The following is a 26,761-nucleotide window of genomic DNA, read 5'->3' as shown; positions in this document are numbered from 1 at the left end:
ATCAAGAATGCCAAATTATAGCAACTTCGACTGAAAAATGGATCTAGAACTATAAATGGAGAGGAACCTTTATAAATATTTATTTTGGCCTCAAAAAACCACTGAATACAAATTCCAGCTACTTAAGATGCAGATACACCTAGGAGAATCAAAATACCATAAATTAAGACTCTGTGTTTTAAAAGGTCTCTTAACTCTCCAAAACCCCAGAATGCCAAATTATAGCAACATCGATTGAAAATAGGTCCAGGGCCATAAATGAAGAGGGTCCTGCATACAATGGATGTGTCAAAATATTAACCAATATTGAAATATTCTGCAAAGAAGATTCACGAACCCGCAATGCCAAATGACAGCATTTCCTGTTGAAAAATGGAACTAAATGCTTCTAACTAAAATAGGGTGGAACTTGTATATGTAGACTCCGTCAAAATATTGAACATGGTCTTAAAGCTCCACGAACCCAAAATGCCAAATTACAGCCACTTCGATTGGAAAATGCACCCAGAACGATAAAATTATGCGGGACCTTTTTCACCCTCTAAGAACCTCTTTGTTTGGAAAATGACCCAAGGACATCAAAATACAAAAAATGGGCGGGACTTTTATATGCAGGTTCTGCCGCATTTTAAATAATTTTAAGCAATGATGTCTTTCACCCTCCAAGAAGGCAGAATCAAAAAATGTACAACCACTTCCTTTGGAAAATGAGCCTCGGACCACTAAAATACCTAAAATTTGGTTAATCTTCTAATGGAAGATCGGTCAAAATATGGACCAAAAACCCTACAATGCCAAATTACAGCAACTTTAATAAAAATAAATTCTTATACCATTAAAATACTGAAAATGACGGGACCATTTAAAAGGTCTAGGTACAAGATATATATTTGTCATTTTCTGCATTCACTCTCCAAGAACCCTGGATGCCAAATTACAGTAACTTCAATAGGAAAACTGAAAAGTCTTAAAACTATCGAAAAAGTCAAATATGTTGTTCGCCCTCCAAGAACCCTAGATGCCAAAATAAAACCATCTCAGCCAAAAAAAGCGCATAAAAAATCGAGGTGTCTCAAAGCCGTTAATTTCAGGAGGTTCCGATTTTTAATTACTTTCTTTGTTAAGGATGTTTAAATTCTTATTAGAAAATTCATTATAAAAAGTTCTGTGCCCCTTATCATATCACTATATTAAATACTAACAATTCTATCCAAACAAACAGTTTTTTTTTAATTATATCAACTTCCGTTCCGAAAAAAAACGTGTCTAAAAATTTAATTAAAATAATATCCATATTTAACCACTGAATAAAAATTGATATAAAATACACATAGCGGAAATACTTTTTAATCACATTTACTCCTACTTTCATTTCTGAAATGCGCTTGAATGCATTTATTCGATGTCTGCATGTGACAAAGACAGATGATCCGCATCATCTGCGAACTATTCAAAATGACGTTGATGGTCTTCTTCGAATATTGATTTTCTTTAACGTTTTTTCGTGGAATTTTCTTTTTTCAAACTGCACCCATAAATATTCTTAAAAGGCAAAACGAAAAGAAGAAAAAACTTCAAGACCAATCGAACCAAGAAGAGCCTCTTGCATAGATTTTGCGATTTACTTATGACAATGAAGATATTAGTTTCCCCTATATGACTGTCGATGCAACGAAGAAAAAATCTACAGATGCATAGTTATGAATAAATTGGAAGTGAAAATCCAAATATAGCCACTGGGGGAAAAATTAAAGGGCGTTGTCTTGAAACTGTACCAGCAGACAAACGGCAAATGTTTTTTTGCCGGGCATGGTAACAACTGAGTAATGAATCCATATTGCAGTTATGTTGAATGTCGGCTGATTGTGTTGGCTTCTTGTGGAGAACCTATATTCATCATGCCACCAACCAACTGTTGTTGCATACCACCATCATCAGCATTCCCGGTGTATGCAACGAACACGATCCAAGCCAATTAACGTTGCAAATATATTTCTCTAAAGATAACAATCTCAATCTCTTCTAAAAGAAACGAGACAAGAAAAATGTTTGGTTTAGGTCTGGACAAGAGAATCAGGCATGTAACAGCTATTAAATGTGGGTAGAATTTGCAAACCAGCAAAAAAACGAACGAACATCATACTAGGTGGGTTGACAACAAACCATGAAAACCGGTTACCGGCTGTCATTACTGGCTGGAGGCCAAATTGCCGGTAGGGCAACCGGCCAGCTTAAATATTTGTTGGTATTGTTTTGTCTTCCCCAGCACAAGTCTTTATTGGAAATTACGAAGGCAAAAAAGAACAACAACAACAAACCCGGTCAGTAGACAGAAACCAGTTAGGTGCAATGCATCGTCGTCATTGATTTAGCAAAAAAAGAAAACCCCAAACATGCGAGAAAACAGCAGCAAACGCATCGGATTATTTTGTCTAAATTGCTTTCACATACAGAAGCACTTGACAGTATTCAAAAGGAAAGGAGAGAAAGGGTTTTAGTAAAACATTTAAAAAAATGCGTTGAGTTCGGTCGGGACCCTCCACCCTTTCAACCTACTTACTTACTTAGCTGGCTTGTTACATTTGTTCCATAAGGCGAGTTTAAAAAATATTTCCAGGCACGTCGGCCTTGTGCGCAGTTCTTCCAATTTGTTCTCTTCCACTTGATCTTTCCAATTAATTCGGTGCCTTCCCCTTCTGCATGAGCCGTACATTGGCTCGTTTTTATATACCTTTTGTGCTGGGGCATCCTCATCCATTCTCACAACATGACCTAACCAACGTAATTGCTGCAGCTAGATACGACTGACAATGTCGATGTCCGAGAATAGATGGTTCATTCGACGGCGATATTCACCGCCTACGCAGATCGTCCCATAGATCTTTCGGAGAATTTTTCTCTCAAACACTCCGAGAGCTACCTCATCTGCATGCACAAGTACCCACGCTTCAGATCCATATAACAGCACGGGTAGTATCAGCGTTTGTAGAGTTTTGTTTTGTCTGGTGGCAGGTGGTCTTTTTTCTAAACTGCTTACTTAGACCACAGTAGCATCTGTTGGCCAACACTATCCTTCTCCGAATTTCAAAACTGATGTCATTAGTTCTATTTATGGCGGTATTATTGACTACCACGAAGCTGTAGTTCTCAAGTTCCACAGTTTGTTCCGAGTCTACTGGATGTCTTGCGCGTTGATACCATCAGCTTGGTCTTCTCGCCATTTACTGCCAGTTCAAAGGTAGCTGTTATCATTGCGAGCGATATTTGCCCCATTATATCGATGTCATCGGTGTAGGCGAGTAACATGTGTTGTTTAGAGTACAGAGTGCCATTTCTGTTCACCTTTGCCGCTCGTATCACCTTTTCCAGCAGGATGTTAAAAAGGTCACACAACAAACTGTCACCTTGTGTGAATCTTCGTTCGGTATTAACTGCTGACATTGTGCCAGTTAAAGTTATCCTGCTTACACGTATTAATTTTGCAGGAATGCCGAACGCAGACATGTCTTTAAACACCTCTGAACGGATTGAGCTGTCGAGGACTCTTTCGGAGCTTATATACAAAGAGCCTTATCGACGCTGTCACGTTGAGACAAGGCTAAAGCCATGGAGTTAATTTTACAAAGACAGAACTGGTAATGTTCACTAGGAAGCGTTAGCTCGGCGTCTTGTTCCATCAGCACTGGATGGGGTGTAGTGCCAACTCTCTCCCGAAGCAAAATACCTTGACACAATCCTGGTCTGTCAATTACGATGGAACAGGAATGCTGAGGAGAGGGCGAAGGGAGGTTTGATTCCAATCTATACATGCAAGAATTCCATTGGGAAAAGTTGGGGTCTAAAACCATCGACTAGGCCTTGATCTTACCCACAAGTCGGATAGTAACTGCAGTGTTTTCCAACCTGAAATCTTAACGATTTGGAAGGCAGCAAAATTGATAAAAAGTCTGGATGCAGAGATCGTTGAACCGGTGACTATCTTTATGTATAGTTAGGCGGCTCTTAATGCCATCAAATTCTGTAACATCAAGTCTGAGGTCGTACCCAATTGTAGAGTAGCTTTGGAAACACAGATGTCAGGGTGAAGTGTTCTAACCGCTGCTGTGGCTATTAGGTATCAACAATATATTGATGAAGCTGGAAAGTCCCAGCCTTTGGGTCTCATCATTAAGTGTCAGGCTGCCTACCTATGGGCATGGATGTATCCTGAACGAACCAGGTATCACATTGAAACAACATAGACAAATAAGCGACTATATATCACCAGTTCTGAGATTTGATATTGTAGAAGTCTGGACGGTTCCTCAGACGGATCCAATATGAAATGATGTACCGGGGCTGTGAAATGCTAGGGCTTTAGCTTACCTACAAGTTGGATAGCAACTTTAATGCTTTCCAACTGAAATCTTCTCGATTTGGAAGGCAGCAGAATTGACAAAAAGTGTGAATGCAGAGATCGTTGAACCGGTGACTATTTTTATGGATAATCAAGCGGCTCTTAAAGCCCTTAAATCCTGTAACATCAAGTCTGGCTTTTTATACAGACGGATCAAAGATGGAAGAATGTACAGGGGCTGGCGTCTACTGTGAGAGGTTAGTCCTCACTATTGAACCTGAGCAAAGCTGAAATTTGAGTAATGACGGGAGCTATTGCCGGGCACTGCTATATCGGGGCATTTACCATTAAATAGGAAGTGTATAAAAATATATTTTGATTGTAATCACAATAACAACTTGTTATTTTGTCGTCCAATAGACGATTATGATTTTATCTTATCAGTTCATAAGTTTAAAAATTCGCGTAAGTATATCTCAGATGTGTTTATATGTATGAACATTCAGTGCAATCAACTTTACTTATCAAACACCCCACTCGACCTAATTATGATAAGAAAAGTTTAATAACACCCAGAAACATTTATGAAAAGTCATTTAATTTGTTTTAAAAAAGAAGGCATTGATTTTTGAAAAGATTTAAATATTTTCTTATTAAGTCCTGATTTATATTAGGCGAGTTTACTTGCGGCAATTATTATCGTTCCCTTTTGAACTTGCTTCATGCGTCTATAAAAGGCAATTCGGTTTCAAGAATATTTCTGTTTTCATTTGATGTCAAAAGTTTTTGTTCACAATATAAAATGTCAACAAATACGAATACACAAAACGAATTGCCAGAAAATTGTCGGTACGAACAATTTTTTTCCATTTCTATTCCCCTTGGCCCTCTCTCCTAAAGTCAAAGACTTGCCGCAAGTAAACTCGCCTAATCTAAATTGGGACTAAGAAACAGAAGGCATTAATTGATTTTTGAAGAGATTTTTACATTTTCTCTTTAATTTCCAAAAATAAAAAACAACATTTTCAACAATTTTCCAATTTGTTGTTCTAGACATAAAACATGGCCGATGAAGCACCAGCTGCACCACCCGCTGAAGGAGAGGCACCAGCGGCGCCCGCCGAAGGTGAGGCCCCACCACCAGCTGAAGGCGAAGCCCCACCAGCTGAACCCGTCAAGAACACCTACACTCTATTCTATTTCAATGTCAAGGCATTGGCTGAGCCATTGCGTTATCTATTCGCCTATGGCGGCATTGAATACGAGGATGTTCGTGTAACACGTGATGAGTGGCCAGCATTGAAGCCAAGTAAGTTAAAAAAAGTCATTTACTAATCCATTCACCTCCTCATTATCTAATTTTATCTCCTTGTGTTTCATCCAGCCATGCCCATGGGTCAAATGCCCGTGTTGGAAGTTAATGGCAAACGTGTTCACCAGAGCATTTCCATGGCCCGTTTCTTGGCGAAAACTGTCGGTCTGTGCGGTGCCACACCCTGGGAAGATCTACAAATTGATATTGTTGTCGATACCATCAATGATTTCCGTCTAAGTAGCGAACAATGTGTGCAGTTGCATGTCTATGTTGTTTGATTAATCTTTGTATTTTAATATATAGAAATTGCAGTCGTTTCCTACGAACCCGAGGATGAAATCAAGGAAAAGAAATTGGTCACCCTTAACAATGAAGTCATTCCATTCTATTTGGAGAAATTGGAACAAACTGTCAAGGATAACGATGGTCATTTGGCATTGAACAAGGTCAGTGATGATTATAGGGCGAGAATAAAAAATAATTAATTACTTTTTTAGGGTTAGGTTATAGATGGATAGGACTAGGAGAAGTTTGGGGGGCTATATGAGGTTGATAACTACAATTCTATGTTCATTATTTGAGTCATTTATTTTGAAAGTGGGAATATTTTATTTTATTTTTGGGAATATTTTATTTGCATGCAAAATCAGTTATTCCTTTATATCTCAATATTAATATAGCATATTTTTAGGAGCTTCTTTCATTATTTATTTTAAATTTTATAAAAAAAAATTACAAAATACATTTTTTCCCTTTATTTCAGTTAACATGGGCCGATGTCTACTTTGCTGGTATTTTGGATTACATGAACTACATGGTGAAGCGTGACATTTTGGAACAATATCCAGCATTGCGTGCTGTTGTCGATAGTATCAATGCCTTGGAACCCATTAAGGCCTGGATTGAAAAGAGACCACAAACTGAAGTTTAAGTCCAATACAGAAATTCTCTCTCAAAACAAGAACTATAACAACAACGTGGATATAGAAAACAAAAACATTTATATAAAGCAACAACAACACTAACTAAAAATCGAACATCAAAAACAACACCAACAACAATATACAATAGTAATAAACATCAACAACAACAACTGTATTGTTTTACACTTAACACTTTGTTCCTTTCTTTTTTTGTAATAATAATTAAAATAATGATAATAATACTATGAAACATACATCATAATAATTACACACATATATTATTAATAATAATAATAAAACAATTATATAAAAAACAACTAACAAAATTTTAATTGTTAACAAATTTTTTGTTTTTCTTTATTTTTATTTTTTTATTATTTTTGTTTTTTATTTATTTTTTGATCCTTGTGTTTTAATGGCATGGACACAAATATATATTACACACACCCATTTATACATACATATATGTTGTAAGGAGTAGTGTTTTCCATTAAAATTTGGGGCTTAATGGTTAACACCAAACTACCGAACCGACCATGTTTTGTATTTTTTGTGGACCTTAACAACAACATCAACAATTACAAACCAATTCAGCTGACCCATTTGGCTATGGCATAATGGCTTAACGATTTTCGACTTTTTGTACGAAATCCATGACGAAATCGGACCATAAAAAAGGGACGTCATGGATTTCTTTGATACTACTAGAACTTTTTTGTTGGTAGTTATTAACAACACAATTTTTGCGTTGTTGTAGTTTGTAGTCTGCATGCGATAATAATAATACTATTTTCTCTCAATATTTTTATTTACTTACATACACACATAGAACAAGAACATAATTTTTAAGGTTATATATATGTACTAATTGTAAGGATGCAATGAAACTCTCGTTTAGATATTAACATAATTTTTAGACTTAAGATTATAGACTTAAATTTTGGAAATTGTGCAGCACCATCCACCACAGCAGCATACAGAAAATGCACATTCAAAACTTTCAGACAAGAAAATTGAAAAAAATATTAAAATCAACAAAAAAAAACCTGCAACCAGCTAACAGCTACAGAAAGCTCGTTTCACCACACTCCCAAAATACAATACCAAGCACAAACAATTCACAAATAAAACATTTTAAAACGAAATTCACCATTTCAAAACAAAAATAAATCATCATCTCATTTATATTTGCCAAATAACAACAAAACAGCAAACAAACAACAACTGATCAGACTTTAATACTATAACCAAAAACCCCGAAGAGTATTGAGTATAAAAAAGACTCAAAACTTTACTTTGGACCCTTTAAACAAAACAAAAATAAATAAAATAAAAAATTAAAAAACTTACATCACTAAAAAGACAACATAACAGACAAACGAATATTATATACGAAGAACAACATCAACAGCAACACCATGAGCATACTAATTACATAACATTTATTATCCTGTAAACATCCAAATAAAAGGATACACCAGCTAACAATCATCTAACACCCATGATTGGATTTTTTTTTTTGAAAGAGTAAACCAAAACCATCACAAAAACTCACAATTACAGATTTTTTCTTTTGTTTTTTGATTTTTTCAAAAAGTAAGTTAAGACCGGAAACTGAACTTGAATCAAGTGTAACAACAACAACAACAACAAAAAAACGAAACGAAATTTGTAATTGGAAATTGTATTTTTATATATAATATTGTAAAAAACAAGAAATTTTTAATAAAAATACAACAAAAATTTATGAGCAGAATGAATTTTTATTATTACTGATTTTTGTTCCAAATTTTTAGATTTATTTTAAAGCTTTCTATTTGGCATCTAGAAAGAGAACAACTTCTTGAGAACTCCACGCTCTGAGGGGTGCCTCTTGTTACTGTTTTCCTGATTTTTGTATCCTCCACATTTGAATTTATAATTCTGCTGTTTAACATTTTATCTCTCCAACAAGTAAGGGTTTCAGGAATGCTACCTTTTTTTAAGTGAGTGGTTTACGGACTCAAGTTTGATGTTGTTGAAGGTTCCCTCTATATCTAAGAAGGGAACCAACGTATAGTTCGAGTTTTCCATATTCCTCTCAATATAACTTACCACCTCATGCAGTGCAGATTCCACAGTCTTGCCTTTTATATATGCGTGCTGCGAATTGCTAAGAGAGTTGGTGTCCACACGACTCCTAATCTTCAGGTCGATCAGTCTTTCGAGAGCCTTGAGGAGAAATGATGATAGACTAATGGGTCAATAGTCTTTTGGTGCAGGGTGGCTTGGTTTACCCGCTTTGGGAATGTAAGTAACCTTTACCTCTTTCCATAGACCCGGAACACGCCGTATAGATCTTCTCAAGGATCAAATATAAACTTGGCGAGGCAAATTGAAGCATCGCCGGTGTGATACCATTTGGTCCTGGAAAACTAACAGCGTCGTTAACTCCTTCTATCGACTCACAGAAATTTATCCAAGACTTTTTCTTGGTACGCTTAATCTCACTCTTGTATTTGTTGAAACTTGCTTTATAGGAGTTCCAGTCAATATATATCGAGTTTTGATTTATGAGCATGTTGTACAGTGGTCTGTCCACTTTCCTGAGCTCACCGAGTTCCCTATTTCACCACAATGGCTGAGATTTCTTACCATGGTATGTTAGCGGACAGCAGAGAAGGACGTCTGTAAGATGGTTCGTGGCTCCATTGAGCTCTTTCTAAATTTATAATAAGAGTCAACTGGGAACTCGTTAGACCCGTGTATTTCACTTTGTTCTTCTCGGATTTCTATAAGGCTTTTTATACCTCCGTCAAAACAGACCTCGAAAAAGATCTTCAAATGATCCGAAAAGAAGCATTCATCATACACTCTACAATTGCTGATGACGGAGTCATCTAGTTTTGAGAGGGTTAAGTCAATGATCTCCTCTCTACCAATGATTTTACGTACATTATATAATAGAATTAAATCGAAAATAGACTCACCTCTTTTGTTAGTGTCCTTGCTACACCATTGGAAATGGTGAGTGTTTGCGTCGCATTCCAGGATGACGTTTGTACTTTAGGTTCTACTTGGGCACCAAATCTCTCAGTACTCAAAATGATCAAAATAGGTCCACTTTTCCGAATAACCCCGATATAACGGTACCCCCCCCCCTTTTTTTGTGGGTTTTGGGCCCATTTTTCAACCGAATTCTCTGCAATTTGGTATTTGGGGTTATTTTGGGTACCAAATCTATCCACTTAAAATTATAAATATTGATCCACTATTCGGGTAGCCTCGATGTGGAATATGTACAAAGAACTGCTCTAATTCGATATTTGAAATTGGGAACAATTAAACCACCAGAATCCATAGAGGAAAATGTATCACCACACTTCGAAAATCAATCTTCGATGCAACAGAGGTAGCTTAACGAATAGTAGTCAATTGTACTGGATCACATCTTATCCTGAATTTCATAGAATTTCAGTACTGAAATCTAAAATCAATATTCAATCAAATAAAAAATATATATTTTTTTGAAACGAATTCTCAACACCACGGATACCGCGGTGGCAAGAAATTTATTTATTTCATTTAAATGAATTACAAAGCATTTTGTTTTTATTCGTTCAGTAGATTAAAAAAAGTTATAAGTATATAAGCGAATGTTATTAAAAAATATATGGAGAATTAAAGATAAGTAAAGATACGAAAATACACAGTAACACTCACTCACATACACACACGTACACTACTAAACACAAAAAAAAGATGTCGCAAAGACAAACCAACAAACATTTGATATCACGAAAGACAATACAACTTAACATCTGGATAGTCCTTGTTGTTTAAATGATATTCGAATACAAGTGAAATAAATAATAATAAAAAAATAAATATTGGGTTACATCAGAGTTTTAAAAAATAGTCATTTAAATAGTCACTAATTTAACTAGTTTCGCCGTTTTGCGATTCTTTTTGCTTTTCTTTTTACGTAAAAATGTGCCATGTTTACGGCATTCATCTAAGATGTAGGCAAAGTCCGGGTGACGTTTCAATGTCAATGGATTACCCATGAGAATAAGTAAAGATTTTGGACGTGATAATATGACATTTAGACGCTAAAAGAGGGCAAAATTAAAAACAATTAATTATTTTTAAATTAAAATAAAATTAAGAGAAAAAATCATTTTACCTTCGGATTCCTTACAAAACCAAGACCCGAAAATGATCTCACCAATGATACAATAATTATTTGTTTTTCTCTACCCTGAAATGTTTCCACGGAACCACTTTCCACGCCGGTCCAACCACAATCATGTAGGCGATTTTGTATTAATTTATTTTGCAAGCGATAAGGTGTAATGATGCCAATATCCGACTGTTTTACCGGATGGCCATCTATGCCATCGATAAGTAGACGACGTAAGAACCACATTAACACCTGTAGCTCCAGATTATTACGGGAACTAGGTGAAACGGTATCCTTTTCGGTAACACCATGAACGGCTTGGAAAATAATAGGGAAATTGGGATTCGGTAATTTACACCATTTGGCAGCCATGTTGACATCATCTGCAAGATGGGTTTAATTTAAAAATTAAATTTCAATTAAAAAAATAGGTAACAATTAAGAATCTTACCCAATTTAGCTTCAGCAATCAATTCATTTTTATAATACAAATGATTGAATATCTTGACAATTTCCGGATGTGAACGATAATTACGTTTTAAACGGGCCTGTATGGTGCGATCATAATTGGAATTATCATCCAGACCATAGCATTTCAAACTCAATAATCTTTCCATTAGCGATTTTCCCAGACCCAATTGATTGGCACGATCCGATCTAATGATCGGTCCCAATTGTTTATGATCACCGGATAAAATGACACGGCAATTTAATGTTTTTATACCCATAATACCAACTAAAGCCTCAGGCTCGGTCGAAGCACCAGCTTCATCGATAAATATATGCGAAAAGAAATTCATTTCACCAATATCGCCGGTAACCAATTTACCCACGGTGCACAGTGTTGCCACAATAATGCCATATTGACGTATTTCCTCTACAGAAGGATAATAATGTATACCATGTTGACAATTAGAATTGGCCTGCAATTCGGGATCGATCAGGCGAAGACCCTTTTCAACAATGGTTTTCGAATAGATACGTATTAGGGGTTTTTGATTTTCGGGATCACGTTTTTGGATCTCTTGCAAGCGTTCATTGCTATTAAAATATTTGCATATTCGTAATGCAATTGTATCACAAGCAGCATTCGAACCGGCTGTGACAAGTATACGGCTTCCTGGTTTAAGAAGTCGTAATTGTAGTATGGACTCCACGATTGTTGTGGTTTTGCCGGTCCCTTGGGAGAAATAGGAAGGGGTTTTTTATGGTTATAAGAGAAAAACGTATGAGAATGAGAAATTCTTACATACCTGGTGGACCAAAAATCACAAATGGAGCATTTGGACTGGGTCCTTCGGTTATACAACGCACGGCACCCAATTGTTCTGGATTTGAGGCAATTGTGGCATTAAATAGTTTTAATCTGAAATATTTTTAAAATAAAATTAATACAAATGATTAAAAGATTGCGATTAATATTTAATGTTGTCATATATATAAACACATTTTCTGGTTTCACAAAAATACGTTATGTACGTCTAAAGATCTTCAATAGGTCTTTTATGGACAGGGATTTTATGCATTAATGTTCAAAAGCTACTCTACCGATAAAGGACTTTCAAAAGTTTTTCTACACATAAAGAACCTTCTGAAGGTCTTCTACCATTTGAAGACTGTTTTGTTTTTACGGATAAATGGTCAAAAAGGCCTGTTACGGATAGAAGAACTTCAGAAGCTCATTAACGGATTAGAGGCTATGAAAAGGTTTTCTACGAATAGAAGACGTTCAAAAGATCTTCCCCGGATAAAAGACTCCCAAAAGATCTTCTTTTGAAGATTTTCTACGGATTGAAGGTATTCGAACGATCGTTTACGTTCATAAGACATCCAAAGGGTCTTTCCCGGTTAGAAGAGACCCAAAAGGTCTTCTACGAACAGAATAACTTCAAAAGTAATCTATGGACCAAAACATTCTACAGGGATTCATTGAGTAGACATTTAAAATGTATTCCAATGCCAGAGGACTTTCAAAAGGTACACATAGAACCCTTCTGAAGGTATTCAACGGATTGAATACTGTCAAAGGGTATTCTACGAAAAGAAGACATTCTTGGATATCTTCAATGTACAGATAAACTTCTGAAGATTTTCTACGGATAGAATATTTTCAAACTTCTACGTCTTCTACGGACAGAAGAGCATCGAAAGGTATTCTACGAATAAAATAACTTCAAAAGGGGTTCTATGGACTTTCTACAGGGATGTTATATGTGTCTAGAAGACATTTAACAGGGCCTCTATGTCTATAAGACCTTCCTAAGGCCTTTAACATGGCCTCTATGTCCAGATAAGCTTCTAGAAGATGTTTAACAATTTTTCTACTCTAGAAGACCTTAAACGTGTCCTCTATTCCTAGAATGCATTTAGCAGGTTCTCTACGTCCAGAAAACCATTTGAAAATGTTCTCTTTAAATGTCTATTCTATATAGAGATTTCTGTACTTACTCAAATTCTGGTTCATATTTTATATTTCTGATTGGATTCGTTTCGGGAAATAGATATTGTCGGACATGATCATCTTCAGCCAACATTTCCAAGGCGCGATATTGATAACGTACTGGCAAACGACGTGGACGTATTATTATATCATATTTCGTTGAAGATAATGATCGAATTTGTGTTGCAGTAAAATGTTCATCTTTGCTAAAACGAAAATGTACCTCATCTTTGGATATTTTATATATTGTGGCAATGCGACGTTTTATTGAATTATCAACTTCCATTTCATGTGGATGTGGAAATAAAGTGTCAATTAAATATTTCGGTGGACTCGCTTCGGCTAAGGCACTACTTTCTTTTGGTATAACCACTAATTCATCCATAAAGGGTACAATAATTTCATCAATGTTCACATTGGGCATAACAGGCATCTGGATGGTAGGTTTGAACAAAACATTAAACACGATTTAATTTATAAAATTCCGAATATATCAAAATTAGTATTTACACACTCACCGGTATCCAATATTTTCTATTCTCCGTCCATTTTAGGGTGACATCTTTTTGTGCCAATGCTGGATAATCAGCCATATCGGTTAGATCTTCAATTTCAAGTAAGGTATTGAAAACTCCTATTATATTTTCTTTGTCCAGGCGACGATTACCAATGTATTTCTTTATTATATCATTATCGCATAGCGAGGGCAAAGAAAAATTTTGTTTATTCGATATTTTAAGTTTTTCACTGGGTGGATAACTTGGTAGGTACTTTTTCGCACGAAAATATCTGAAAATATTTGAAATTATATCAAAAACAATTAATAGAACCCACAAAATCTTTAAAATGGAAAAATATTTTAAATTCACTTACGTCCTTTCCGGTTCATCTGTCAAATCGTCCAGACAAAATGTATAGTATTCTTCATCTGAGTCCGAGCATATAGTCCAAACATCAGATTGATCATCGTCGTCATCGCCAATATGATCATCATCATCGTCGTCCGATAAAACAATTATATCCTTACAGATTACACATGTTTTAGTATTAACGCCTTCACTGGCAAACACTTTGGGCTTAAATGGTAGCCGAACATGATCCTTTTCCTCATCTCCATCGCTATTGGTGGAGTCATCATTGAATTCTTCATCATCATAGCCACTGGAGGTTTTCGAAGCATTATCCAGATAATCTTTAGTTATTCTATTCAGATTTCCTTGACACTAAAAAAAAGACAAAAGAAAAATATTTGAATGAATAAATTATTGTATTGAACATAAAAAATTGCTACATACTTCGTTTCCAATCCGAGCCAATGATGCTCGCAAATCAGCGCACATTTTCTCCAAAAGCTCATTGGCATGATCGAAAACGTTATCATTCATCATTTTGTATTTTATTTATTAATTATTTTTATTGACAAAACATAAACACCAATAAACAAAATATACAGACAAAATAAATGACAAAATTACATATAAAAATATTGGGACTTGAACAAAACGGACTCAGGATTTTTTTCTTCTTTAATCGTTAAGCGCGTTCTATTCTATGTATTCTCAAGAAACCGTTATATTTTTGGTGTGTAAGGTAGAAATTTGTAATACCAATTACTGGAGTAGTCGGTTACTCATTTGGTAATATGGGAATGAAATGGTGTACACATTATCGAACAGAAGATTTATTTTTCGAAACAGCGAGTTCCGTGGAAGAAAAATATATTTTTATGAAAATAACAAAAAAATTATATGAAGCATCTCAGGATTTTAATATCCCCGCATAAGTATTTTTTTTTTGTTTCAAGAAACTGTTTTCTTATATCGCATTTTTGGCTTAAGGGAACCCCACCCATTCTCGATTTTAATTTTTCAAGATTTTCAATGGGCTGGTAAATCAATACCAATGCTTGTTAAGGTTTGTAACTTTACACATATATAATTGAAGATTTAAAATAGAAGAAAAATAATTTACAAAAAAAATTTGTTATTGTTTTGTTGTTGTTTTTTGTAATTAAAGAAGAGTCCTTATTTTTGATGGCGGGCATGATAACTCCTCACTGGAACATCGGAATCCGAAAATTCCAACGGTGTTAGAAAGAGTACATGTCTGGCTCTCGTATGAACTAGGATTATTGACTTCGCTCTAAAATTAACAAAATGGTGGACCTTTAAAAAAATATTTTTGGAAAATCGCCGATTTTTTACCAAAGCCCAAGTCAAAGAATAAGGAAGATCTTCACCGATTGGCTTTATCCTAGTTCATACGATAGCTATACACTCACAGAAAAACGTGTAAAAATGAAATTGAAATCGATTGGGTTATTAGTTTTTGAGTTATCGTGTCCGCCATTCGCAAAAACATGTTTAGAGAAAAACGCGTTTAAAGTTTGAGAAGCCCTTCATCCGTCACTTGATGCTGACACAATAAATCGGCTATATCTTCAAGAGTTCTTGAGATTTTCATTTGAAATTTTGTAGGGACATTCTTTAATTAGTGTAGATTCGAATTATATCTACAAAATTTTTGACCCCGAGAATGGGGGGGGGTCCCCTTAACTAAAATTTGCAGTAAGGCCGCAAACTAATTTTGATACCCTTCACCTGGAGTGTATATTGATTTCGTCATTCCATTTGTAACTCATCGAAATATTCATTTCCGAGCCTATAAAGTTTATATATTCTTGATCAGGGTAGAATTTTAAGAAGATCTAGTCATGTCCGTCCGTCTGTTGTAATCACGCTATCTTCTGAAGGAATTGAGATAGATCGTCAAAATTTAGCATAGAGTCTTCTTTTGTCTGCAGGCAGGTCAAGTTCGAAGATTGGCTATAACGGTCCACGTTCAGACATAGCGCCCATATAAGAGTACCCCCAATTTTTAATATTTTGGGGTTCTTGAGCGCGCTTTTCAACCGAATTTGGTACATTGGTTTCTTATTGGGTACCAAATGCCTCCACTAAAAATTATAAATATCGGTCCACTTTTCTTGTAGCCCCCATATAACGGTACCCCCAATTTACTGTATTTTGGGGGGTTTTGGTGCTTTTTTATACCAAATTCGCTGAAATTTGGTAAAATGGATTCTTATAAATATAGGCTCATTTTCTCGATTAGCCTCCATTACAAATTATAAATATCGGTCCACTTTTTCTGGTAGACCCCATATAACGGATGGTGTGTGTCGTGAGGGCTTTGCTGGGGACAATACGCTCTCGATACGAGTTGAGAACATTAATTAATATCCGGACTTTAGTTGTGCCAGAATTGAATGGGTTTGCCTAGGAAGAAGCCTCTCACTCTCCGAAATTGCAGGGGGATGTTGTTGTAGGACTTTATTGCATCTGTAGCCATTTATGGCTTCGGAGACCGCCAGTTGATGCACGAATTTCATCGCATTCGCTATCGATAATCTGTTGACGTCCGATGGAATGACGTCTTGGATTTCATCACGATAGCGCCTGAAGTCCTGGCGCATGTATCGCGGAGGTGGATCTGCCATCATTGTGTGATGGTTAGGATGACACGGCAGATAGCATGCCTGCAGGAACTGTCTAGTCAACAACACATTATGTAGCTTGACTGACAGCATCCTGGTCTTCTAATGGAGGTGATCGACGCTTGTCATCTGGACACAGCCGGTTGCAATTCAGAGTGCATTATTTTGGGTTGTTTGCAAGGATCTCCACCATTGCAATTGTGTGTGGTCAGTCATCGGCCGAGAATTTATTGATACCGATATTATGTTGTTGATAACAACCGTTCACTCGGAGACGATGTCCATTGTGATCATCTTTTTATATATATACCTGTAAAAAAAGAAAAGAGAGAGTGGAAGAGTAGGGAGAAAAGATAGTGAGAGAAGAAGAGCGGAAGAGAGGTTATTTTAGCCAAGTCAAATTTTTGACAAAGCCTAGGATTTGGTTTGGGTCTGTTTTGGAGAAGAAGACTAGATTATCAATTTCATATCATCCAAACTGTTTATGTTTTCTGCTAATCAGCGAAATAGACCCGATATTACTTTAGGGAATTTTATCAAGGCCCAGTCGGAATATCCCATTTCTCAGAAAATAATGACTTCTTACAATCATGTAAAAAACTTAAAATTTCAACTGCTTTATATACTCATATCGGCTTAGTGAATTTTAAAAGGCATGATAAAAAATAAAAAACAAGAGTCCCAGCGAAAGTTTGATGCCCCATATCTCCGTAAATATGGATTTCTGCAAGATAAATGAGCGACATTCGGGCTGCATACGGCAAAAATCAAAACGATCCGTGACCGTGCTTTAAACTGGACTTAAGTCCGAATCGAAAATATATTGGTCCTACTCCCGTTGGACCAATATATTTTCGCTCATATATAATAGATTATTATTGACTCATTTACATCGACCTTATTAAATCTACTTGCTTCCGGTCGTGTCCATCATTTCTCATTCTAAACAAATATAGATTATCTTCCCTTTTGTAATGCAAACATTCGTAAATAATAAACTTCATTTTGTTTTGATTTAATTTTTTATCACCCATTCTATCCACTTTCGCCATATTCGCAAAATATGGAACGTTTTTAAACTTTGTGATATACCTATGTATCTAGGAGCCTATGAAACATACTTCATCCAATTATACATAGCTTGAAATCGGAACTATTTTCCTAATTTTAAAATATGACTGAAGAAACTGGAGAATGTCTTTGTTGCCGAAACTTTTCCTACAGACTGGTAAAACCCACAGCAAAAGCAAAGATCTCTGGAGCTGAAAATAAAACTTACAAGGACATTTTACACGAAATGATGCTGGGAATTATACAAAATGTGAGTGATGACCTACACAGTTTATTTATATACTACATGTGTAATATTACATCTTCCTTTCCAGGCCGGGGAACATCTTGTAGAATTAAGATTTCCAAAGAAGATATGCCTAAAGTGTTTAAGACAGTTGAAACAGAGTTACAGCTTTTTGCTGCAAGTAAAGGCATCGTATGAACAATTCGTGAAACAGCACCGACCAGATGCTGCAGATGCTATTGAAAAAGAGGATTCAAGTTCACAAAATGCCCTTAACACATTTATCGAGATTCCCCAAACCAATGAAGAATTACTGCTTGAAGCAGAAACTCTTGAGGAACATGAAGATGATAAGGATGAACTGAAAGAAATAAAATTAGAAGAAACAATGAATAGTTCCTGCAATGAACAAGACCCCGCCGAAGATTTCCCAAATCATAAGACATCTAATAGTCAAATAATGGAAGACAAATCCCTAGACTTAAATGATTCCTGTGAATTTGAAAGGTATGCTAAGATAGTTGCCAGGTCGATGTTACTATGACTAAATTATTTTCTTTGCAAGGCAAGAATCATTGAGTGACACAGAGGTATCGGAATCTGATATTGAATCTCTCGATGAAATAGATATGTTGCACGAACCCATTGCAATCCGATGTGATATATGTCAAAAAGTCTATCACGATAGACATGCTCTGTATACACACAAACGTTACAGTCACATGCCCGATGAAAAGAAAATACAATGTCCTTTGTGTAGTCACAGAACAAGCCGGCGGCAGGCACTAAAAGTTCACATAGAATTGAAACACGGTCCACAAATGGCGGAGAAGTATTGTAATGTGACACCCAAAGAAAGAAAACCATTTGCCTGCAATCTATGTGAACGCAGTTATGGCAGACGAGATGATTTGGGTCGGCACATGAAAACAAAACATATAAATCCGAAGGAAAAAACACCAAAAGCCATTAAAGACACAACACCATTTCTATGTGCCGAATGTGGCAAATCTTTTAGTTCAAAGAAAATGCTCAACAGCCATTTGCGTGTTCACACCGGTGATAGACCATATCCTTGTGATATTTGTGATAAGACATTTAAACGTGTCAAAGATGTGAAAACCCATCGTCTCATACATAGTAACATCCAACCATTCCAATGTTCCGATTGTGATAAATCATTTATTCGCGCTGATAAGTTGAAAATCCATATGCGAGTACATTCCGAATTGCGACCGTACAAATGTCTGGAGTGTGAGAAAACATTTAAATATCCGTCGGTGTTGAGGACACATATGTATATGCACACGGGACAAACACCGTTTGCATGTAGAACATGTGGCGAGGAATTTTCATTGAGGACTTCGTTGAATAATCATTGTCTGAAGAATGGTCATGAAAAATGACTTTTTTCACTTTTCTAATAAATAATAAAAATACATTAAAAATAAGTTTTATGTATTATATCTAATTTAGAAAAATAGTGTTCCAGGAGCCAAGCAATTAAAGATCGTAATGGTAGGCTACTAACAAACAGTGATGAACAAGCTCAGAGATGGAGAGAACATTTCGAAGAAATCAGAAACGTCAGAAACACTACTGAAAATAACGAAATGTACAGGCATTGAGCAAAAAGGGAGTACCCCAGAAAATAATCCGAAAAATAAGAACGATGTGCTAAGATGCAGAACTCTCAGTTCTTTACAACGGGAACATAAGCCAATCGTTTCGCACCGACGTAGGATTGTTCACAATTATTCTGAATAAAATAATGAATGAAGTCTGCTCTCAGAGAAGAGGTATAACATGGAGTGTCTCACGACAGCTTAGACTATGCGGATGATATCTTCCTACTCTCTCACAATATATCCAAGCTTTTAGCTTTTGCTATCTCGGAAGCAGTCTAGGGATTTGTCTTTGTTATTAGCCGATGACAGCCAGTACCTTACCTCCCACATATATCTAAAGTAATAATCCCAATACAATTTTAATATCTCACTCTTTTATTATATATAAATGGAGTTTACAACTCAAAAAACACAGTCCAATAATAAATATTTAATAATTATTTTTATATTAACTACCATCCCATACAATATTCAGTTGTTTTTCTTACGGCCCCACCTTTGTATTTGCATTATAAATATGAAAATTTAAAACATAACGTGATATAAATTTCTGTATACTAATAAAGAATGGCTCATACGGATGAAATATGAATGTAACCAAATCTCGTGGATTATTATCCATGCCATATTCCTGCCATGTATCCGATGAATGTTCCAAATGGACACGAAACTTCAATATATTTGTAATACGATCACGAAATCGTATTGGTTCCATACCAATTAAACGTGGCCTTTCCAATGTCGATATAAAACGATCATCATAATTAAATAGGGAATAATCCAAATAAGGGCTGGTGGAAAAACTTTGTGCACTAATTGGTAACGTGGGATTAAAACGATCGGCTGCTTCGCGTATGCCACCGGCAAAGGATTTCAAGGCACTGGAAATAAATAGAAAATATTAAATTTAAATTTATTTATTTATTTTTTGTTTTGAAAAATCCAAATACTTACTCATCAAATGCTGCCCGAAAGAAATCATTATTACTCGGCGATGAGGCATACCACGAGTACAAGGAGCGAACGTTGCGAAATTCATCGCAATAATTTCGCAGCATTAGGAGCAGTGTCACAGAATTTCGATCTAGTATTTTTAATACTTTCTGTTCCGTGATGTTGTAGAAAACATATAATTTAAAATTTTTACTAATCGAATCGGCAGTGCCCTGCAGCATTTCCAAGGGCATTTGGGATTGTCGTTTTTCATAACGCAACAGCAGATGTTCACTGTCGATCAATTGCATTTTTAATATAAGCATGCGTTCGATCTGAAATAGATGAATTTAGATTATTCCTGCAAAGACGTCCTACATCTCCAATGACAATTTACCTACCAATCCAAAATGTTTGTAGAAAAATTTCAGCTTTTCTTTGCGCAAAAATGTCGTGGGTGCCTCTAGGGCCCTATTGTAAAGAAATGTCAATATTTTCTGCTTCAAGTGAGACAAAGGCACACTGTGTCTATGATCCAATGTGGAATTTTCAATTTGTTCTTGGGCCAAAATTTGATCACGAACTAAATTGCTGCCATACGGTCCCACCGTATATAAACGTTGCAATTTTCCTTCATTATCCAATTCCAAAAGTTCTATACATTGTCGATATGTAGAAAGAATTGCTATAGTACGTCCATATACCGATACACTGTGATTATGTGATAGGACAATAAAATCATGTTCCATGCGTAAGGTATCCGAAATACAACCCTTTTGTAAATCTACCAAGTGGAACGTGTAATCATACAAATCAGCATCATCGAAGAGATCGGGATATTCCCGATAGGCTTGATAACTGGGAAAAATCGAACCACCGGCCACCGATACCAACAAAACATAACGACCATTTTCAAGAAATATACTAAATTCACGATTCAAAACGTGGCGCGTCGACCACGAAGCATTTATCAATTGGATTGTGTATTTCTTCTTGAACAGGGCATTGAAGAGCTGTTGTCGTATATGCAACGAGTCCAAGGAGTGATCCGCAGCTGTGATGCATTCACTTTTGTGGGAACCCAACAGGTGTGCCACCCGTCCTACACCCTGGTATTGGTATACTTCTAAGGCCCTCTGCTCATAGGAGAATGCCAACAGCATACTACCATCTGGAGTAAATTTTCTCAAAAATGCCAATGGTTTATCCACATTTTGTATGGTAAGCCGTGGGGTAATACTCTTATAGAAGTTCCTCTTGTAATAGTGTGAATGCTGGGCTATGGGATGGTGACCAAATCTCCAATTTGTTTCTCTGGCCCATAGATGATGTTGCAAGTTTTGTGAGTTTTTGGTAAACATTTCAGGATAGGCGAAGATGGAACCGGCAAGGCACTATTCATCGGCAGGATATAAGGGAATTCTTTGTTTAGAATTTTTAAGTGAAAGAAACAAATGATAAAGGAGTAAATCAAAACAAAAAAAATCTAAAAAGAGATAGATCGAAAAGTGGCTGAAAGGGTTAACAAAATCGTATCGGACAGGTTTCTGAAAATCGATTTGCGGTAAAACAACAGAAGGTACAAATTTCCGTACAGTTTTTGTACATTTACATTTTACTGTATTAAGTTAATAGTTAATCCTGAGGGAGTAAGGTAATCCAGGGAGACCAGCTGGATATCAGCAGCTTCGCTAATTTGCTGTCAAAATCCATTATTGTGAATTGACTTCCATTGTGAAAACGTAAACCAAGTCCAAATTTTTGACATTAGAATTTAGAAAAAGCAGATGTCTTTCGATTGCAGATGACTTTATTAATAGATCTTGTAAAGTGACCAGATTTTGGAAATGAAAATAGATGCCATGAAGAAAAAATTTAACAGTCTATTTGAAAATAGGTGATGTCAAGAAAAAGAATTAAGCTATTTACTTTGATTCTGGAGAATCTTTCGGACGGATGATCTTTTAGGCAGTTGATAATTAAAAATAGAGAGGTCTCCTCGATGATACCATTATAAAAGATAGGATATATTGTGTTGAATAAGAAAATGTAAAGAAAAATGTTTACTTCAACCGATCCAAAAATTTTGTACCCTCTATCAGAAGTAATGTTTTCAAACTGCAAATGCATGCATTCGGATTTCAAAGCAAAATAGTAGTTCTGTTTCAAGTTTTGGAACTTATTACTCGAAAAGCCTTCTTGTACCCATACAACTAGTAAAATATTTAACCTTATCTAAGAGATTTGACGTTTACTTTACAAACTCTTTACTCTAGAAATTGGGCCGAGTAAAAATGGTGGACATGAATGCAACATTTCATTGGGTGTTGTTTTGATTTTAAAGTTGTTTTTATAAAAAAAAATAATAATTGCCGCAAGTAAACTCGCCTAATATAAATCAGGACTAATTGAAATTTGGAAAGACGTCATACACTTTTGGCGATTTTAGTTATGTGTTGAAAAAATGTCAAATAAACAAAACAACCTGTTGCGTGTATTTATTTTATATTTGACAGAAGAATTCACTACCTACAGATTTGCTTTTTAACTTGAGGTGATTAACTCAAGATATTCTACCTTGTAGTACTTTACCATGGATTAAAACTCCATTTCATGGTATTCCCTATTCCATTTTGACAAGTTATCATAACCTTTCGATTACTTTTCGCGTTTTTAATTATGTATTGAAAATGGCAAATAAACATAACCACTTGTTGTGTATATTTATTTTATATATGACGGAAAAAGCCATTACCTACAGAGTTGCTTTTTTTATTCACCACAAGTATTCCTACCTTGTACTATTGTACCATGCTAATAACTGATTTTGCATAGCATTTCATAATCTGCTTATAAAATAAATTTTTATTTAAAGTGAGTTTTTTTTGTCGAACCGCCTACGATTTTATCTAATCTCAAGTAAATATTCATCAAAAGTCATAACCCTTATGATGATATCGTTTCATGATAATTTCAGTCAATATCACATTGCAGTCTGGCAATATCCCAGGGAACTTTAAGTTACCTTGAATTATGGTAAAGATATAGAAAAGCAGAAATGTGGAGAAAATGGTAGAGGACCGAATCGATGATTTCCATTTTCTGCATAGCTAATTATGGCTATAGAAGGGGTTTCATGGGTTTCAACAATACCCTTGTGTAGTGCAAAAAAATACAATTTTTTATTTCTTAAAAATAATTCCGTTTTATTTCCAATGAAAACCGTACTTAAAACTAACCTTATTTCTAATTTATCTTTCAGATAATATTCACACGTCAAACCACACAATACTCATAAAGATATTGACGAGCTTTAGCCATATTTCCACTCGAACGATATATAAGATGTAAATTAAAAGCAATTTCTTGTTTTAAACTTAAAATCTCTGGGTGTTTCTCCAACAATGGGTGGGTGAAATTCAATGCCTTCTCATAGTATTCCACGGCCAAATGAAACAGGCCACATTGATGATAGATACGACCAATATTATAATTAACTTCTTGATATGTTGCCGAATTCTCCATTGAAGCATCGACGTTATTGGGTGATATGGCAAAAGGTTTACATCTCATTTCGGCATATTTATGAGCAAAGACCATGGCCTGTGTGACGGCAGCACATTTACGTAAAACTTTCTTTTGCATTGAGATTTGTTGAAATATCACCGCAATACAGAGGGCCAATATTGGGGTCGGTTGTTCCTTATACATTGGCACATAAACATTTAAAGCATACTTATAGGAGCTACAATGCAAATGATAATGACCGGTTAAGATGCGCATACCTTTGGCTTGTGGCTGGCGTGGTATCAAACGATTCATATAACGATGATAACGTAAATCTTGTCCTTTTTGGATTAGCAGACACATGAGATTCCACAATGGTTTGGAACTGGCATTTTTGTGTATCAACTCTCTTAGATAGGAGAATGCAATGGAACAGTCATTATTGAAATAGCAAGCCAATATAATAATGCGTTCCAATTCAACATGATAGCCAACAAAACGTTTTGTTGTGACCATGGCAAAACACATTCTCTCCAGTATGCTATAGTTTTTGTGCAGATACCCAATACGCATTAGTTCCAAAAATAACTGATATTCGTCATGGACTGATAGATCATCAGTGGCATTATTCGATGATGAACTTTTTGACACCTCCAATGCTTTATCAGCTTCATCGCCAATTATGTTACGCATTTGTAGAATAACTTTTAGACCTTCCGAGTTGTAAAATGATCCACCATTAGCGGCGGCTTGCATCTCTTCACGATTACGTAGCTTGATTGATTGGCGTCCCAATAGCACACAACCAATTTCCAAGAATTCATCAATTTCATTGATTTGCTGTAACATTATGCATCGTTCGTAAAGTAAGCGAGCATGCAGGGGCTGGCCTTCATGCTCCCCAGATTGTTCCAAGGCCTTGACAGCTTCTACATGTCTACCTTGTTGTTTCAACAAGGCGGACAGTGTGAATTTGGCCTCATAACAGTATGGAGCATATTCCACCACTTTGGTATAACTTTCAATGGCCTCATTGCAACGATTCAAGTGCCTCAAGCACTCAGCCTGCTTGAGCCAAATAAAAGCAGGACAATCAATGATATCGCCATCTGTTATGGGACGCAGTAATGATATTGCTTCGGCATATTTATGTTCTTGCATGAGGGCCTCAGCAATATCACAATACAAATTCAGCCTATCCGTTTCCAGTGGTGGTATGTGTTCGTGTATATTCTGTATCAGGTAACCCAACAAGTGATGGGCCTTCAAATTTATCAGAGCCACACATAGCTTAACTCTAAAATCGGGTACATAATCATCGGGTATAACACAATAGAACACCAAATCTAATTGCTCTTCCTTCTCAGTTTCCAATTCCAAATTTGTTCTCTCTCGCAGGCATTGCAGCACCTTGAAATACTGTTTATTAATAATGCACAATTCCATGTACAGATTCAAATCTTCCAAACTGAATAGATGACCACACACAGTGTAGGCACTTTGCATGGCCTCCAAAGCCAAATGATATTTGTTACAACCATGGAAATGCTTAGCCACATTCTTTGCGGTGACCAGACACAATTCATGGCGATCCACCGGACAATGTTGTATCATTTTCAAATAGGTAAACAGGGCAGCTGTCTTCTCACCCATCATATCCAATAGACGTGCCTTGCGCAAACGTAAATCATAATCACGCGGATGAACCTTAATGGCACGGGTATAATAGATGCGAGCCCTTTGCAAATTACCTTGAGCGATATGCATTTCTGCAATGCGTATCCATTGATAGCGATCACTGGGATTTAAATGTACAGCAATTGTGAGGAAATTTAAAAATTTCTCTGTATCTCGAGACTCGTAGATTTCGGCCAATGTAAAGAACGGCTCGGGAGCCAAAGGATTTTGTCTTATAATTTCCAAACAAATTTTTTCCGCCATTTGTATTTGTCCACGGGCAAAACATAAATTTGCCTCACCCATTAAACCCTGCAGCGCTACATTGAGCAGCGAACGTTTGCGTACCCCACCACTGGTGCTGGTGGAACTGGTACATCGTGCCCGACGACTGGTACTTGGTATATCATCTGCATCCATTTTACGATCTTTTCGTGATTGTTTCTTTCTCTTCGGAACCGTGCGACTGGAAAAGTTCAATGCCCCAGGTGGTGCTTCAATATTGGGAAAACCTTGCATTATATTGGCCTTAAATTCTGCCTGCTCCTGCATTTCTTTTTCCTGTGAACTACTAATATCATTGGCATCACTTGTCCCCATAATATCGGTATCGTCCTCCTCTTCCTCGCCATCATCTTCATCATCGGGCTGTTCATGGGGTTCCAGTTTGGTATAGAAATCGGGAAAATCCGCTTCGCCATGAACAAATTTCTGTATTAGATTGCCCTCATCTTCGTCGTCGTCATCATCTGAAATAAGTTGAAGGACTTTTAATGGTTCTGTCTCCTGGAATTGGGATAATTCTTCTTCGGGGACATCATTACTATTGATTTCTTCGATGACCACATCACAGGAGCCAGCAAGATCCATTGTTTTGAGTTAGAGGGTGAGGGATAGCAAAAAAAATATAGAGTGAAACTTATAAAGATTTGACTGGAAGTTTTCAGGTCCAGGAAAAGGTATATTCAGTCCACACCGTTTATGTTTAGAAAACGTTCCGCCTGATACGATTTGAAGCGACAAAAGAGAATGGGCGATAAAGATCGA

General features: G+C 36.1%; 5 protein-coding genes across 6 annotated transcripts; 2 read left to right on the top strand and 3 right to left on the bottom strand.

Annotated features, from left to right (window-relative positions):
• The first annotated feature begins 5,372 nt into the window (after positions 1-5,372).
• LOC133335668 (glutathione S-transferase) lies at positions 5,373-6,602 on the top strand. Of its 2 annotated transcripts, none has more exons than XM_061543977.1 (4): positions 5,373-5,645; positions 5,721-5,888; positions 5,955-6,097; positions 6,415-6,602. In XM_061543977.1, exons 1-4 carry the CDS (start codon positions 5,399-5,401, stop codon positions 6,580-6,582), a joined length of 726 nt encoding a protein of 241 aa, XP_061399961.1. In that variant the 5' UTR covers positions 5,373-5,398; the 3' UTR covers positions 6,583-6,602. The 2 variants fall into 2 exon arrangements, with proteins under 2 accessions (XP_061399961.1, XP_061399960.1); XM_061543976.1 differs by having other exon boundaries at positions 5,721-5,900; positions 5,964-6,097.
• Positions 6,603-10,476: 3,874 nt separating this feature from the next.
• On the bottom strand, positions 10,477-14,564 carry LOC133335670 (putative helicase mov-10-B.1). Its single transcript, XM_061543980.1, has 8 exons — positions 14,472-14,564; positions 14,050-14,399; positions 13,695-13,965; positions 13,185-13,609; positions 11,990-12,102; positions 11,188-11,916; positions 10,740-11,119; positions 10,477-10,665 (listed from the first exon to the last, which is right to left on the bottom strand). The coding sequence occupies exons 1-8, from the start codon at positions 14,562-14,564 to the stop codon at positions 10,477-10,479; spliced, it is 2,550 nt and encodes an 849-aa protein (XP_061399964.1).
• A 3,405-nt stretch (positions 14,565-17,969) lies between these two features.
• On the top strand, positions 17,970-19,375 carry LOC133335669 (zinc finger and SCAN domain-containing protein 2-like). Its single transcript, XM_061543979.1, has 3 exons — positions 17,970-17,993; positions 18,058-18,476; positions 18,535-19,375. Exons 1-3 carry the CDS (start codon positions 17,970-17,972, stop codon positions 19,373-19,375), a joined length of 1,284 nt encoding a protein of 427 aa, XP_061399963.1.
• A 706-nt stretch (positions 19,376-20,081) lies between these two features.
• Positions 20,082-21,891, bottom strand: LOC133335674 (DET1 homolog). The gene is made up of 3 exons (XM_061543984.1): positions 20,932-21,891; positions 20,552-20,865; positions 20,082-20,478 (listed from the first exon to the last, which is right to left on the bottom strand). The coding sequence occupies exons 1-3, from the start codon at positions 21,889-21,891 to the stop codon at positions 20,082-20,084; spliced, it is 1,671 nt and encodes a 556-aa protein (XP_061399968.1).
• Positions 21,892-23,806: 1,915 nt separating this feature from the next.
• On the bottom strand, positions 23,807-26,588 carry LOC133335673 (general transcription factor 3C polypeptide 3-like). Its single transcript, XM_061543983.1, has 2 exons — positions 26,305-26,588; positions 23,807-26,124 (listed from the first exon to the last, which is right to left on the bottom strand). Exons 1-2 carry the CDS (start codon positions 26,582-26,584, stop codon positions 23,807-23,809), a joined length of 2,598 nt encoding a protein of 865 aa, XP_061399967.1. The 5' UTR covers positions 26,585-26,588.
• Positions 26,589-26,761: the final 173 nt, after the last annotated feature.

This window comes from Musca vetustissima, unplaced genomic scaffold (genome assembly GCF_032173495.1).
Source record: "Musca vetustissima isolate MV318-11 ecotype Yass unplaced genomic scaffold, APGP_CSIRO_Mvet_v1 utg120849, whole genome shotgun sequence".
In the NCBI taxonomy this organism is placed as follows: Eukaryota; Metazoa; Arthropoda; class Insecta; order Diptera; family Muscidae; genus Musca; species Musca vetustissima.
This window is presented reverse-complemented; position numbering and strand designations above follow the sequence as displayed.

Bases quoted from the DNA above. Each gene is read 5' to 3' on its own strand.
- LOC133335670 (XM_061543980.1), bottom strand. From the start codon at position 14,564: ATGATGAATGATAACGTTTTCGATCATGCCAATGAGCTTTTGGAGAAA. The intron at 13,610-13,694 runs GTGAGTGTGTAA...CCTACCATCCAG, and splicing joins ATAGAAAATATTGGATACCG to ATGCCTGTTATGCCCAATGT. The intron at 10,666-10,739 runs GTAAAATGATTT...GCCCTCTTTTAG, and splicing joins GTTTTGTAAGGAATCCGAAG to CGTCTAAATGTCATATTATC.
- LOC133335668 (XM_061543976.1), top strand. From the start codon at position 5,399: ATGGCCGATGAAGCACCAGCTGCACCACCCGCTGAAGGAGAGGCACCA. The intron at 5,646-5,720 runs GTAAGTTAAAAA...TGTTTCATCCAG, and splicing joins GTGGCCAGCATTGAAGCCAA to CCATGCCCATGGGTCAAATG. The intron at 5,901-5,963 runs GTGTGCAGTTGC...TAGAAATTGCAG, and splicing joins CCGTCTAAGTAGCGAACAAT to TCGTTTCCTACGAACCCGAG.
- LOC133335673 (XM_061543983.1), bottom strand. From the start codon at position 26,584: ATGGATCTTGCTGGCTCCTGTGATGTGGTCATCGAAGAAATCAATAGT. The intron at 26,125-26,304 runs GTGATGCCAATG...AAATGGATGCAG, and splicing joins TACCGATATTATGGGGACAA to ATGATATACCAAGTACCAGT.
- LOC133335669 (XM_061543979.1), top strand. From the start codon at position 17,970: ATGATGCTGGGAATTATACAAAAT. The intron at 17,994-18,057 runs GTGAGTGATGAC...CTTCCTTTCCAG, and splicing joins TGCTGGGAATTATACAAAAT to GCCGGGGAACATCTTGTAGA. The intron at 18,477-18,534 runs GTATGCTAAGAT...TTTCTTTGCAAG, and splicing joins GATTCCTGTGAATTTGAAAG to GCAAGAATCATTGAGTGACA.
- LOC133335674 (XM_061543984.1), bottom strand. From the start codon at position 21,891: ATGTTTACCAAAAACTCACAAAACTTGCAACATCATCTATGGGCCAGA. The intron at 20,866-20,931 runs GTAGGTAAATTG...CATCTATTTCAG, and splicing joins TCTACAAACATTTTGGATTG to ATCGAACGCATGCTTATATT. The intron at 20,479-20,551 runs GTAAGTATTTGG...ATTTATTTCCAG, and splicing joins TTTCGGGCAGCATTTGATGA to TGCCTTGAAATCCTTTGCCG.